At 36.2% G+C, this 13,975-nt stretch overlaps 1 protein-coding gene across 4 annotated transcripts in view; it reads right to left on the reverse strand.

Moving 5' to 3' along the window:
* Nucleotides 1-13,975, reverse strand: part of LOC18603726 (calcium-dependent lipid-binding family protein) — a 39,729-nt gene that overhangs the window by 18,939 nt on the left and 6,815 nt on the right. For all 4 annotated transcript variants that reach the window (XR_016025690.1, XM_088805109.1, XM_018119482.2 and 1 more), the window contains 19 exons: nucleotides 13,586-13,699; nucleotides 12,630-12,725; nucleotides 12,484-12,551; nucleotides 11,414-11,534; nucleotides 11,119-11,343; nucleotides 10,768-10,995; nucleotides 10,569-10,678; nucleotides 10,295-10,391; nucleotides 9,797-9,895; nucleotides 9,571-9,711; nucleotides 9,348-9,416; nucleotides 2,827-3,288; nucleotides 2,414-2,734; nucleotides 2,088-2,219; nucleotides 1,872-1,985; nucleotides 1,468-1,652; nucleotides 840-948; nucleotides 624-767; nucleotides 176-451 (listed from right to left, as the gene is read on the reverse strand). Coding sequence is in view for 3 of the 4 variants with exons in the window: in XM_088805109.1 (XP_088661235.1) it covers nucleotides 176-451; nucleotides 624-767; nucleotides 840-948; nucleotides 1,468-1,652; nucleotides 1,872-1,985; nucleotides 2,088-2,219; nucleotides 2,414-2,734; nucleotides 2,827-3,288; nucleotides 9,348-9,416; nucleotides 9,571-9,711; nucleotides 9,797-9,895; nucleotides 10,295-10,391; nucleotides 10,569-10,678; nucleotides 10,768-10,995; nucleotides 11,119-11,343; nucleotides 11,414-11,534; nucleotides 12,484-12,551; nucleotides 12,630-12,725; nucleotides 13,586-13,699 (3,111 nt within the window). In the remaining variant the exon portion in view is untranslated. The remainder of the gene's footprint in view (nucleotides 1-175; nucleotides 452-623; nucleotides 768-839; nucleotides 949-1,467; nucleotides 1,653-1,871; nucleotides 1,986-2,087; nucleotides 2,220-2,413; nucleotides 2,735-2,826; nucleotides 3,289-9,347; nucleotides 9,417-9,570; nucleotides 9,712-9,796; nucleotides 9,896-10,294; nucleotides 10,392-10,568; nucleotides 10,679-10,767; nucleotides 10,996-11,118; nucleotides 11,344-11,413; nucleotides 11,535-12,483; nucleotides 12,552-12,629; nucleotides 12,726-13,585; nucleotides 13,700-13,975) is intronic.

A 13,975-nucleotide genomic window follows, 5' to 3' on the forward strand; every position in this document is an offset into this window, starting at 1 on the left:
AAAGTACAGGTAAGTGGAGACATGTAACATTCAATAAATGAAAAATAATCAAGCTATTGACTTTTTTCTTAATTACCAACAACACATGTTTAGCCAAGAGCGAGATATTACATAAGCAAACAAAAAATATAGCCACAAAATAAAATAATAATAATTAGTAAATATCAACACTCACAGCTATACGAGCTAAAGGTGATTCCTCATGAATGCCATTACACAACTCCAACAGTGCATAATTTACTTCAGCTGCCACAATGGTTACACTACGTGATAGAAGCATCTGACTATTCATGTTGACCTTATCAACCAGCAGCCTCATTGTATCTTTAGAACCAGATTTGCTGCCACGGAAACTAGGAGGAAGGCTTGGTGTTTCATTTAAATTCATATACGTACAATTCAGAATAACATCATATTCTTTATCAGACATTACACTATGCAAAAACCCAACCTGCCCAGAAGAACATCAAAAGGAATTAACTAAATAATCATAAAGCAACTACTAAAACAGAACTTCAAAAAGGCATCACCAGCAAGCTACTCAGTCCAAGTCAAATTCCTCAAATGATTAAGATATGGGACAAACTTAAGGAATGACATTCTAAAAACATCCAAAAGATCACCTTCACTTCCAAAGCAAATGTTGGGACCTTTCTAAAAACATCCCTCAAACTCCGTCGAACATAAACATCGAGCCCTCTGCTTTCACGAATCAGTGGTTTACCAATACAACCATCAATTCCCACAGACATGTTTACTCCAAGAATCTGGAAATTTGAGAATGTTAACCATAGCTCAATAATCAAATTTGTGGTACTATATAATCATAAGTAATATACCTCAGCATGAAGAATATCAAGATGAACAGCTGAAGGATCTTTTTCTCGAAATCCATGCCAACTTATTTCATTTGTGATCTTTAGCAGACCCACATCAAGTTGAATGAAGCTGCAACGAGAAAATACATTACTAGTGTTCACACTAGGAAAGAGGAACACCCAAAAAAGCTAATGACATTCGAATTCAGACCCTGAGAAACAAATAGAAGGAAAACTTTTTGAATAGAAGAGTCATGATATTACAAGGAAGGGAGCCGGAGGGTAGGGGGGAATCCTGCATAGGATGCAATATGCAAATGAAGGAATGTGCAACTCAAACAGTGTCACTGCCCCAATTGAAACATTATTCCAAAGCTACTCACAGTTCTAGAAAACATATAAAATGTTGACAGAAAATAGTTAGTTATACATAAGCCAGATAAATTCATGCTAGTACGAATTGTCAACGTAAATTCATGCTCATATAAATTGACAACATCATCTTAGTAAAAATTCACCATTCACGTTTTAACTATATGTTGAAACTTGTTCAATGCAGAAAGTTTTGGAAGATACTTTCAAGAAAATAGATTTATTGGTCAACCTAATGAGTATTATATAACAAGTGCTAGTGATGTATTGAGCATACTCTTTGCTCATTGAATTCCTTGGAACTATAATTATCGGAGTGTCGAGTGTGAGATCCAGCTTCAAAGCAGCAGCTCCATCAATTTCAGACTTCTGAATTAACCACTCAAAATCACCAACTTTATCAACAAGTTTAATTACTTCTTCTGTATGTGGCGTGGCAAGCTCCATGAAATAAACTGTTATCTGAAGAACCAAGTTTCCAGTCGTTTATAGACCCATAATATCAAACATTATGATAAGAACAAGATAAAGTAAAAATAGCTTATGGCTAAGTGAACACAGACTTAATGAAACTCAAAAATTATAAATTTTGAGCATTTGTAAATAAGCAAAGTTCACTTGTCATAATATGATGATGCCAACACTAAAACTGCACATAATTCAAACTGCATTCCAGCATACCTCCTGAACAAACCTATAGAGAAAAACAATTCGAACAGCAGAAAGTCGCCCGCACAAGCTGTAATCATACCCTTCATAATCATCATCTCCAGCACTGTAAGAATTAAATTTGAACTGGAAAAAAAGAAAATGTGAAATAAGCAAACATGTGTACAATCAATGTAATCTAAATGCCTCATGTGCCAGTAAACATATAAAGTGAACATAATAATGTACCTTTATAAGGGATTCAACCCCTGGATTACGTATATCACATAGCCAACCCAAGCAGTTATCTGTTCCAAGTGACATATCCCGGAGTCTCAAATTTCCCAATGTTCCTTCAATAGAAAGGGATGCTGGATGGACCTTAATAGGAAAATTTAAAAAAAAAATCAAGTCAGAAAATAGAAAATTTATGGAACTGAATCCTGAGTGTGGCCAAAGTTTACAAATATAAAAAAAAAAAAAAATCAATTAAAAAATGAGAATAGAATTCATATTGCAAAAGTGAAACCAGAAGATACAGCATTATTGGGTCATTAACAAGCTTCTCTTTTCACCTTAAGATCTAAAAGGAAACTTTCTTGCACAAACATTGCCAGCTGAGATCCGTCCTCCTTGTTAAGAAATACAGTGACACTATCAACGTTCATGTTCAAATAAAATACAACACGAGCTTTACCATACCCCAGCAACCCTTCAATACGACCACTTTCTTCAGCCTTTTCTTTGTTCATCAAAGGTTTATTATCCAAAGCTTCATTTACATCTGTAACACTTGCCGTGTAACTCACAGAGCCCAGATCAAAGCCAAAACCAATCAAAGCAACTAGAGTGGGTCTGTTGCAAAAAAACTCCAGCTTGGACATACGAATACTCATCTGAAAATTTCAATTGAACCAATTAGCTGCGCAATTTAACTCAATTTCAATCAAGGAAATTCAACTGGAGGTCAATGATGCTCATTTTGTACCTGTGTGTCTATTCCATCATAAAGAGGTGAACCAGAACCTCTCGTTGAGAAAGTAACAGATACAAAATCCAAATCCTCACCACCTTGAGCTTCATAAAATATCTCTCTAGAAAGTCCTTTTCCTTGCACCAAATCCTTTTCATGAATTAACAATTCAGCAGACTCAAATCCAGAAGCATCCTTCATATCCATATATTGTGAAAGAGCATCAGAATCTGTCAGAGACATAAATTCTGGCAGAGCATCCTTGAAAGTATCATCATCATCTGGGTGCACCACAGACATCTCAGTTCCACGAGGATCACAACTTCGATCAGATTGAAGTGAACTGTCCATTTTCAGCACAGAGCAGGCTAAGTACTGTGGATTGCCCGACAGACGACCTTGAAGCTCATCATTAATTTTCAAAGAATGCAGCTTCGTCTTCACCACTAGGTCACTCCCCAAACTAATCATATTCACCTGTTACAAAATATGGCTGAATAGGTAATAGCAACAAATAAACTATGCACTGGTACTAAATATAGCTGTTTACAATTGAATATAAAATTTAAAAGATCTTAAAAGCTCCATTCTTTAACAAGAGATCAAATCACAGTCGTAAAATATCAAACATAAAAGACAAACAAGTTGGCATCTCTGCTGGAGATTCCGACAGGCATGCAGACACACCCACTAATAAAGTATAAAGCAGAAAGCACGGGCACAAAATCTTCTATTTGTTTGAGAATGTTGAAATATATTTTTGTTTTAGGGCATACAAAAGTACATCAGTATACTTATTTCAGAACATTGAAAGAAATAATAGGCTACCTGGCCATTCACCCAGACCAAGATCAATTGTTAGGGCATAAAGAAAGCTGACTCCCCGTTCAGAACTTAATGGTATTTCATTAACTGAAAACATCTAATTTTAATGTTATATTGCTTTTCTCACCTGACTAGTATTGTATACAAGAAATCATACAAAAATATCTCTTTCCAATACCAAGAGTGGAATTCAACAATACATATAAGCACCTCATTGAAAGCACTCTTCCAAAGCACATTCAGTTTCTGCTTCTTCATAGTCAATCATTAAGGGGAAGAATGATACTGATAATTATACTGATGCCTATGCGGACTGTTATAGAATAGAAAATGTGTAAATATTCTTTTATTAATAAACGTGATTATAGGAATTAGAAATCACCATAATTATAGGGATTTTATTTTCTTTATTTTCTTTATTCTTTTCCTATTTTAGAGTGTTTAGGCTGTATATATAGATGATGTATTATGAATGAAAAATGCTGTGTTTTCACTTCCTAAATAACATGGTATTAGAGCTGTTTTGGCAGATCTGTTTCCTTTGAAACAGAGTTCGTAGTTTCTGGTTCTATTCCACACACCGGCCATCTGTCGGAGATTCACTCCGGTCTTCTCTTCTGGTCTTTACGCCGGAAGGTTTCAACAAGATAATTTTGTATTTTTATTGATTTTGTTACTGCGTTTTTAAGATGGCAAAGTCTGTGCCAGAGAAAAAATCAATGGTAGTAGCTGATGTGATTCCTGTGATGACAAAGATCACAAAGCATAAACTTAATGGTTCCAATTATTTGGATTGGAGCAAGACAGTTCGGGTCTATTTAAGAAGCATTGATAAGGATGATCATATTACAAATGATCCTCATACTGATAATACAAGCCAAACCTGGATGAAGGAAGACGCACGGCTGTTCCTGCAGATTCGAAATTCCATTAATAGTGAGATTATTAGCCTGATTAATCATTGTGAGTTTGTTACAGAGTTGATGAATTATTTTGATTTTTTTATATTCTGGTAAAGGGAATATCTCTAATATTTATGAGGTATATAAAGCATTTTATCGTGCAGAGAAACAAGATAGGTCTCTCACAACCTATTTTATGGATTTTAAAAAAAATTTATGAGGAGCTTAGTGTTCTGTTGCCTTTTAGTCCTGATGTGAAGGTTCAATAGGCTCAACGGGAGCAAATGGTGGTTATGAGTTTTCTTGCAGGTCTCCCTCCAGAGCTTGAAACTGTCAAATCTCAGATTCTTTCTGGTTCTGAGATCTCGTCTTTGCATAATACCTTTACGAGAGTACTTCGTACAGAAAGCTCTAGCTTCACGTTGGCTCAGACTAATAACAGTGCTCTTGTAAGTCGTCAGAATAATAGAAATGATAACAAAGGAGGGGGAACAGGCAATCGTAACCGAGATGTTGATAGTCGTAGTAAAGAGTCGGGAGGAATTGTGTGCTATTATTGTCATGAGCCAGGCCATACAAAGCGTTTTTGCAGAAAACTCCAAAATAAGTCTCAACGAGGTCAATCAGCAACATCTTTTGATAAAACTATTCAAGTTTCTGCAGATGAATTTGCTCAATTCTCTCAGCACCAGGAATTATTACAATCCACTACTTCTCCTATCACAGCTATCGCTGAGTCAAGTAACTCCACTACATGTCTTATTTCCTCATCATCCAAATGGATCATTGATTCTGGTGCCTCAGATCATATGACAGGTAATTCGAATCTATTTTCCACTTTCCAATCATATACAACCTCCTCTAATGTTACTTTAGCCGATGGATCAACCTCTTGTGTTCTTGGTTCTGGAACTATTAATCCAACTCCATCAATTTCATTGTCCAATGTCTTAAATCTACCTAAGTTTTCTTTTAATCTAATCTCTGTTCGTAAACTCACTCGTGCTTTGGATTATTATATTTCATTCTTTCTCGATTTTTGTCTATTTCAGGATCTTACGACGAAGCGAATTATTGGTAAAGGTCGTGAGTCTAGAGGTCTCTACTACCTTGACGCACAGGTGCCGAGATCCATTGCTTGTTCAAGTGTATTGACCCCCTTTGAGGTGCATTGTCAGTTGGGACATCTTTCTCTGTCTTCCTTAAAAAAATTGTCCTCAATTTCAAAATGTATCTTTGTTAGATTGTGAGTCATGTCAGTTTGCCAAACATCATCGTCTCCCTTCAATGTCTAGAGTCAATAAACGGGCTATGTCCATTTTTGAGTTAGTCCATTCTGATGTTTGGGGTCCTTGTCCTATTGTGTCTAAATCTGGTTTTAAATACTTTGTTACTTTTATTTAGAACTATTCTCATGTCACTTGGCTATACTTAATGAAAAATCATTCTGAGTTATTTTCTATTTTTTGTGCCTTTTGTGCTGAAATAAAAACACAATTCAATGTTTCCGTGCACACATTGCGAAGTGATAATGCTAGAGAATATTTTTTCGATAAATTTCAGTCTTATATAATTCAGAATGGCATTCTCCATCAATCTTCTTGTATTGATACACCCTCTCAAAATAGAGTTGCCGAGAGAAAAAATAGACATCTCCTTGAGGTAGCCCAAGCACTTCTTTTTCAGATGAAAGTTCCTAAACAGTTTTAGGCTGATGCTGTCTCCACCGCTTGTTTTCTAATTAATCGGATGCCTTCCTCTGTCCTTCATGGTGGTATTCCCTATACTGTCCTCTTTCCTTCCAAGTCTTTGTTTCCTATTGAACCTAGGATATTTGATAGTACATGTTTTGTTCGTGATGTTCGTCACTAGGCCGCCAAATTAGACCCAAAATTTCTCACATGTGTTTTCTTAGGGTATTCTCATCTTCAAAAAGGTTACAAATGTTATTCTCCTACTTTTAACCGATATCTTGTCTCTGCAAATGTCACTTTCCTTGAAAATACTTCTTTCTTTTCCTCATCTTCTAGTTATGATAATCAAGGGGAGGAAGATGATCTACTAGTTTATACTGTAACCTATTCTGTCAGTACCACAGATATTCTTGCACCTGATCCTGCACCTGCTCGACCACCTATTGTCCATGTCTATTCCAGATGACCAAAGGCTCAGACCACATGCCCTTTACCAAGTCCCTTCGTCGTCAGATCCAATCTCTAGTGATCATGATCCTAGTCTTCATCTCCCTATTGCTCTTGGCAAAAGGTAAACATCAGTGTACTTATCCTATTTCATCCTTTGTTTCTTATGATCACTTGTCTTATTCTTCTAGTTCGTTTGTTGCATCCTTGGATTCTGTTTCAATTCCTAAAACTATTTATGAAGCCTTGTTCCATCCTGGCTGGCGTGCTGCTATGATAGAGGAGATGGTGGCTTTAGATGGTAATGGTACTTGAGATTTGGTAGATTTGCCTACTGGGAAGAAAGCTATTGGGTGCAAATGGATGTTTGCTGTAAAAGTTAATCCTGATGGATCAGTGACTCGCCTTAGAGCCCGTCTTGTTGCTAAAGGGTATGCCCAGACTTATGGTGTTGATTATTCAAATACTTTCTCTCCAGTAGCTAAACTTACCTCTGTTCATTTATTCATCTCTATGGCGGCTACCTATGATTGGCCTTTACATCAATTAGACATCAAGAATGCTTTTTTACATGGTGACCTCCAAGAGGAAGTGTATATGGAGCAACCACCCAGGTTTGTTGCTCAGGGGGAGTATGGGAAAGTCTGCCATTTTCGAAAATCCTTGTATGGCCTGAAGCAAAGCCCTCGTGCTTGGTTTGGCAAATTCAGTGAGGCAGTTCAGGAGTTTGGGATGAAGAAGAGTAAGTGTGATCACTCAGTGTTTTATAAATAGTCCAAGGCAAGCATAATCTTAAAAGTAGTGTATGTTGGTGATATTGTCATTACTGGGAGTGACACTGCAAGTATTTCATCTCTCAAATCCCTTCTTCATACCTAGTTTCAGACACAAGATTTGGGGTTGTTGAAGTATTTTTTGGGTGTTGAGGTGACAAGGAGTAAGAAAGGTATATTCTTGTCTCAAAAAAAATATGTTCTTGACTTGTTGACTGAGATAAGAAAATTGGGTGCTAAGCCGTGTAATGCACCAATAACTCCTAATTTGCAACTTACAAAAGAAGATGGTGAATTGTTTGAAGACCCTGAAAAGTATAGAAGGCTGGTTGGAAAATTGAATTATCTTACAGTGACTCATCCTGATATTGCTTACTCTGTTAGTGTTGTAAGTCAGTTTATGTCTACTCCAACAATTAACCATTGGGCAGCTTTGAAACAAATCCTATGTTATTTGAAAGGGGCTCCAGGATGTGGTCTATTTTATGGTAATCATGGACACACTAATATTGAATGTTTTTCAGATGCAGATTGGGCAAGTTCCAAGAGTGATAGGAGATCCACTATGGGATATTGTGTTTTTATTGGAGGAAATCTGGTCTCATGGAAAAGTAACAAGCAGAATGTAGTATCTCAGTCTAGTGCAGAATCAGAATACAGAGCTATGGTACAAACTGTGTGTGAGGTAGTGTGGATGTATCAGTTATTAAGTGCAGCTGGTCTTAAGTCTTCTTTGCCAGCAAAGCTGTGGTGTAATAATCAAGCTGCTCTCCATATTGCCTTCAATCCCATGTTTCATGAACGAACTAAGCATATTGAAATTGATTGTCATTTTGTTCGTGAAAAGATTCAGCAGAAGTTCATCTCTACACGATATGTTAAAACTGAAGACCAACTAGGAGATATCTTCACAAAAGCATTGAATGGACCTCGAGTTGATCATATTCATAGCAAGCTGGGAATGATTAACATCTATGCTCCAGCTTGAGGGGGAATGTTATAAAATAGAAAATATGTAAATATTCTTTGATTAATAAACATGATTATAGGAATTAGAAATCACCATAATTATAGGGATTTGAGAATCATCATAATTATAGGGATTTTATTTTCTTTGTTTTCTTTATTCTATTCCTATTTTAAAGATGTTTAGGCTGTATATATAGATGATGTATTATGAATGAAATATGCTGTGTTTTCTCTTCCTAAATAACACGAACTGAACCTGCAACCTTTGACAACCTTATCAAGTCCTCAGGAACAACTTCCTGTATGATGGTCAGCTATAAAAATGGAGTAGTTGTTCGTCGCCAATGAGGCTTACAATATATCAAAATTTGCAGCGTTCAAAATGAAAGAAAAATGGCTCTACTGCAATTCTACCACAATTAAAAACAGCACCAACATGAAAGAGCTCCCAAGAAAAAAGGGTTCAGATATAGATGCCATCTGTACCTCCTATCTCAGTAAGAGTTACATGACAGGATGTTTACTGCCACTGTTTCCAGTTTCAGATCACCAAAAGATAGGGTCTCCTCAACATTATTGTAAAATTATTTGCAAGATATTTTACACCATTAAGGTCCATCTATACCATATCTCAAGGTATAGGATGCGCAAACTGGGTTTAATCAATCATCAGTGCAATTCAAAGATGCAGCATCCTAGATAACAACAGGATAAACCTAACTATCTCAGATATTCTGATGCTATTCCATATATACCATAATCAAGAACTGAAAAACAGATAACAAAGTTATTAAATGAACAAATTCAAAAAATTTCAGTTGGAACCCCGTTTAAAATATCTCAGCTATTGTTCCTGTTAACAATTCCAAATTGGTTACCTTAAACCACCATAAAATAGCACTAAATAACAACAGAAAGTGACAAACCTTTCCACCACTAGCAAGAACCTCAAGAATCAGACGCTCTTCTAGTTTCTCTGCAACACATTCTCCGGTCTGCAACATGGTATGGATAAAAATTGGATTGCTCAATCAGTAAATACTGTAACAGACATTACAACAAAGACATTTGCTAGGTGCCTAGAAGATAGTTCTGGCCAAAAGTCATTACAAAACCATCAAGCATTTGAGAAATTATACGACAGCTAACCTTTCCATATATGCATAACTTTGTCTCCACAACTGCCCCATTAATAACAAGGTCAGCAGCTTTTGAATTTCTCATTTGAGGATCATCAGATTCACTTATACCATCACTTGTTTCTCCAAGTACATCAACAGATGGACGAGCCTACATGAATAGGACGTCCAAGTAATAAGCACCTATAAGAAATAAACACAAAGAATGAAAAGGAAATCCAATGTCATCGTCATACAGAGGCTTGATATGTGGCTTGTATAAGTCCTCTCAACCAAGTAACCTTCTCTTCCTCCCCTCGGAATTCGATAACCCAGGTACTTGAAGACTCCAAAGCCTGGAAAAAATAGTCATGTTTACAGTGATGACAGAAAACAAGTACTCAACTCTGTATAAAAAACACAAGAACATAAAGCATAGGTATAATAGGATGCCTGACATAACCCAAGTGTGGTGCCTCTTAGTGGTTTTGTTTTACCTATCAACACAAAAAAATTCAAGTTTAACTTTTCCATATACCTACCTAAATACCCATGATATGCAGTTTGCAAAAGCACACTTATTATATCATAACTATTAAGCTTATATTAAATAATGAATAAAATAATTTTACCTTATATAATAAAACAGAATACTTTCAGACAACCAGCTATAAATGAGAGGTGAGAAATATTCTAGAGTTTACTGAAGATCTAGCAACAAAACATTACTTTACTTGCAAAACCAAATGACTCACCTTTTGAGTGTCCATGCCTCTAGAACTCACAGCTATACAAAATGGAGACCCTCCAATATTTGTTGATGGGACCTCATGCACCTGTCTTCCAGCCATGCTGCAGCAATCCAAAATTAAGTTAAGAGTCCCTAAAAATGACATAGGGACTAACAAATAAAAAGGGAAAACCAGTGAAAATTCAAAAAGATTAATGCTGCAAAACTACCAACTACCCAGCAGATTAACAGCCAACTAGCCAAGGAACAAAGGCAGAGAGACAAGGAAAGGCCCAAACCTCAAGTACCGCTGGTGGTTCTGAGATTTTTCAGATTCCAAGACATAAAGATAGAATCCAGATAATACAACAAAACAGGGCTGCCATGAAGCAACAGAGTTTCCAATACCCTGAACCAATAAAGTCAATAATGGTTGAAATCAGAAGCATATGGGAGGCCACTATAGAACTAACTTTTATATTGGAGTTAATAACCAACCCGCCAAACTAGGATTTTAGCATCAGTAGCAAGATCTGCAGCACTCCAAGGAGCGGCTCCAGCTTGCAAATCAACTACACCAGGCTGAACACAGGGATCCATAGCAACATATAATATATCCATGAGTTCCATAAGTCTGCAGTATCTTGCTGGTGAAAAGTGAATGCCAAGATTTGGCACTTGAACAGAAACACGTGTTGATGGGTAACTTGGGTGAGGAACTTTAATCTGCATTGCCAATACACAAGTATGATTGCTGTAAGTTCACATTATAAAATTTCAATATGAAGCTCTTATAGTGACCAGTAGTACTCAACGCACAAAAACTTAAAAAAAAAATTTAAATCATACCTGATCAACAACTACTGCCATTCTACACCTATCAATAAGAGAATAGAAATGGTCAACCTTCTCCAACCCAGGAGACATCATTACTGATTGTTTATTAGAATTTGGTTGGACCAAGGTGCAGTTCTGACAATCAGAACCACAATCTGTAAAAAAAGCAGCAATATCCCTTCCAGATATGTAGAAACGAGAATAGAGATTCTGCCTCTGTACATCAGACTGCCTCTCCTGCCATGATAATTAACTTTTTAAGCAAAGAAATGTAATGAATGGTACTTTGAAAGGTTAATACACATACCATGGTATGCAACGTAAAATGACCAAAATCCAAAAGAAAATGGCTATCACACTTGGAAGAACCACGTGTCCTTAGAGGAATGGTGACTTTTGGAGCATCAAGGTCAATGTCCAGAGCAAATCTGAGAAACCAAGCAGAAAATGAATAATCCTAGGTAAAATATCATGCTTCTCTCTTTACAAAAATCAAGAAAACCCAACTTAACAAACTAATAAAGCACGCACTGATCCAAAACATAAGCTCAGTAACTTACCCTTTATGAAAATAAATAATAAAAAAAAATTAAGAAAGAATTGTCCCAAATATTTATCTAGGCTCATCAAGGAGGAACCATGAAGAAGGCATAAAAAAGGACAATGTGGAGAAACTTCTTATTCTATTCTTTTTCAATTTTCAACTACTGTGAATATTAAAACATCAACTTGTTTGAATAATAATCATAACTAAGCAAAATCCAGCTAGCTTCCTTTTCATTGTAATCCTAATTTAGAATCGTTTCCTCTTTTGAACCTGAAGTTACATTTCTTTTTTTGTCATGCTCTGCACTGACTTGGACTTCTTTGCCACTTTAAAAGCCAAGATTTTCAATAGATACCATGTCCATGCAACAATACCAAACCATGCATCAATGTTGGTCTTCACTTCAATCAAATGAAATTTAGAATAACAAGGCAGAGCAAGCTCCGAAGAACATGACCTATACAAAGATGATTTATATAAAGTGAAAAGGCCAACCCTGTCCATGTGCCAGATATAACTTAGCTAAATTCATCTCATTCTGTCTCAATTAGTGCCACCAAACAACTGAGTGATGTTGACATTTATAATGTCTCTCATCTATTACTCGTCCACTGCAATGCATCCTTAACGAACAGTCATTTTAGAAACATTTCTAACTTTGCACTGGAATGCAATACTTGTCTGAAGCCACTTTACATCGTCCGATTAGCAGATCAAAACGAATACAAAGCAGAAAACATAGTATTAAGTGACCAAAATGCACTCAAATTAAAATGCTCAAACCAATGAGAAATGAAGAACACAATTGAAATTAGAAACAAGCATTTAACCTGCTTTGTTCCTCTAACACTGTCTGAAACTGCTCCTGTGCTCGACGAGTCACTTTTTCGATCTTTGTCTACCATTGGTTTCAAATAATGATCAGCATAAAAGATAATAGAGAATGTTGCTATGCTCGTTTTATTAATGTCATTACCTGCAATGCAGTAGCAGTTTCCAGTGCAACAGTTGGACTAACAGCATTACTCCTCTTCACAAAATCAAAAAAGCGATCACAACTTTCCTTGAAAACCTGCAAAGTCATAAGAAGTGATCAAGCCTCATCTGCTAGGAGATGTAAAAGAGGATATGAAATGTAAATGTAAAAGACCCCCAAAATATATGTGGTCTTGCCAAATGCATTTACAATTATAATGCACAAAATGGATTATCTCAAAAGACAACAAATGGTCTAATCACCAGGAAGAGGCAAAATACCACAATATAAACATCAGAGGGAGCAAAAAAAAAATTACAACAAATTTAACCATTCCCAAGCTCATATCTTAAACTAAAGGGCAACAATGTCAACTTTAAAGCTAGAAACAAGGTCTCTCCATAGAGATTTTCATATATGAATAAGTTAGCCAATCAACATTATCCAGATAAACAATCACTCTAGTCCAGATGCTCAGACCAAATTAGACCAGGGAATTTACAATGTGTACTTGATAGTTTCATCATGAATAATAATACCATTATGCCTTAAGTGTTAAGGGCTCCAGAGAAGGCCTCACAAGATCTAGTGGAGGTACCAATTTTGCTCTATTGCTTCCATCTGGGATTTGAATACAAGTGATATTGCTCCTCAGACAGCAGTCAGCTAGACGTTTCATAAGTCAGTCGGGGATACTTACTACCTAAAAAATTTTATGAATCTATAAAGGACTATTACTACCTCATATTAATTGTTGCCCTCCTAACTGGAAAGGCTCGGTGACAATTTTGGAGATCGTTAGCATAGTATTATAACAGTTAAATGATCTACAAGACACAATCTATTTCACAAGCCATGAAGTACAAGTCAGGATAAGTGATGCAAGTAAATAGATCCATCTGTAAGTTGATGCACACCCAGCCATCCCCTTTTCCTTCTAGGATCAAAGAAATTACCGTAACATGGCAGGGGGATATTATAGCCGACAATCTCCAATCAACATTCTCTCCTACTGGTGAGTGTACAAAACTAGCAGTTAATGCATTCACCTTTTTCTCACTGCAGACACTCTGCAGAAAAAGACCCAACATCAGCAAGAACATATATATATATTGCAAAACATGGATCAATCTGGCAACAGCATAGGTTTTGAATCTATTAAATAAGGATGAGTTAACCTTCTGAAGGAAAGAAAAAGGACACAAAGAAGTATATTACAATATCAATCAGACAATAAATAATTTAAAAACATGCTTGCTATCTAAAATTAAAATAAGCTGGTTGATATGCTCATAACATCCTTTCTGGTTTCATCTTAATTGGGATTTTAGTTATTATCACTTAGG

The sequence above is a fragment of the Theobroma cacao genome, chromosome 4, assembly GCF_053813885.1.
Source record: "Theobroma cacao isolate CCN51 chromosome 4, ASM5381388v1, whole genome shotgun sequence".
Lineage (NCBI taxonomy): Eukaryota > Viridiplantae > Streptophyta > Magnoliopsida > Malvales > Malvaceae > Theobroma > Theobroma cacao.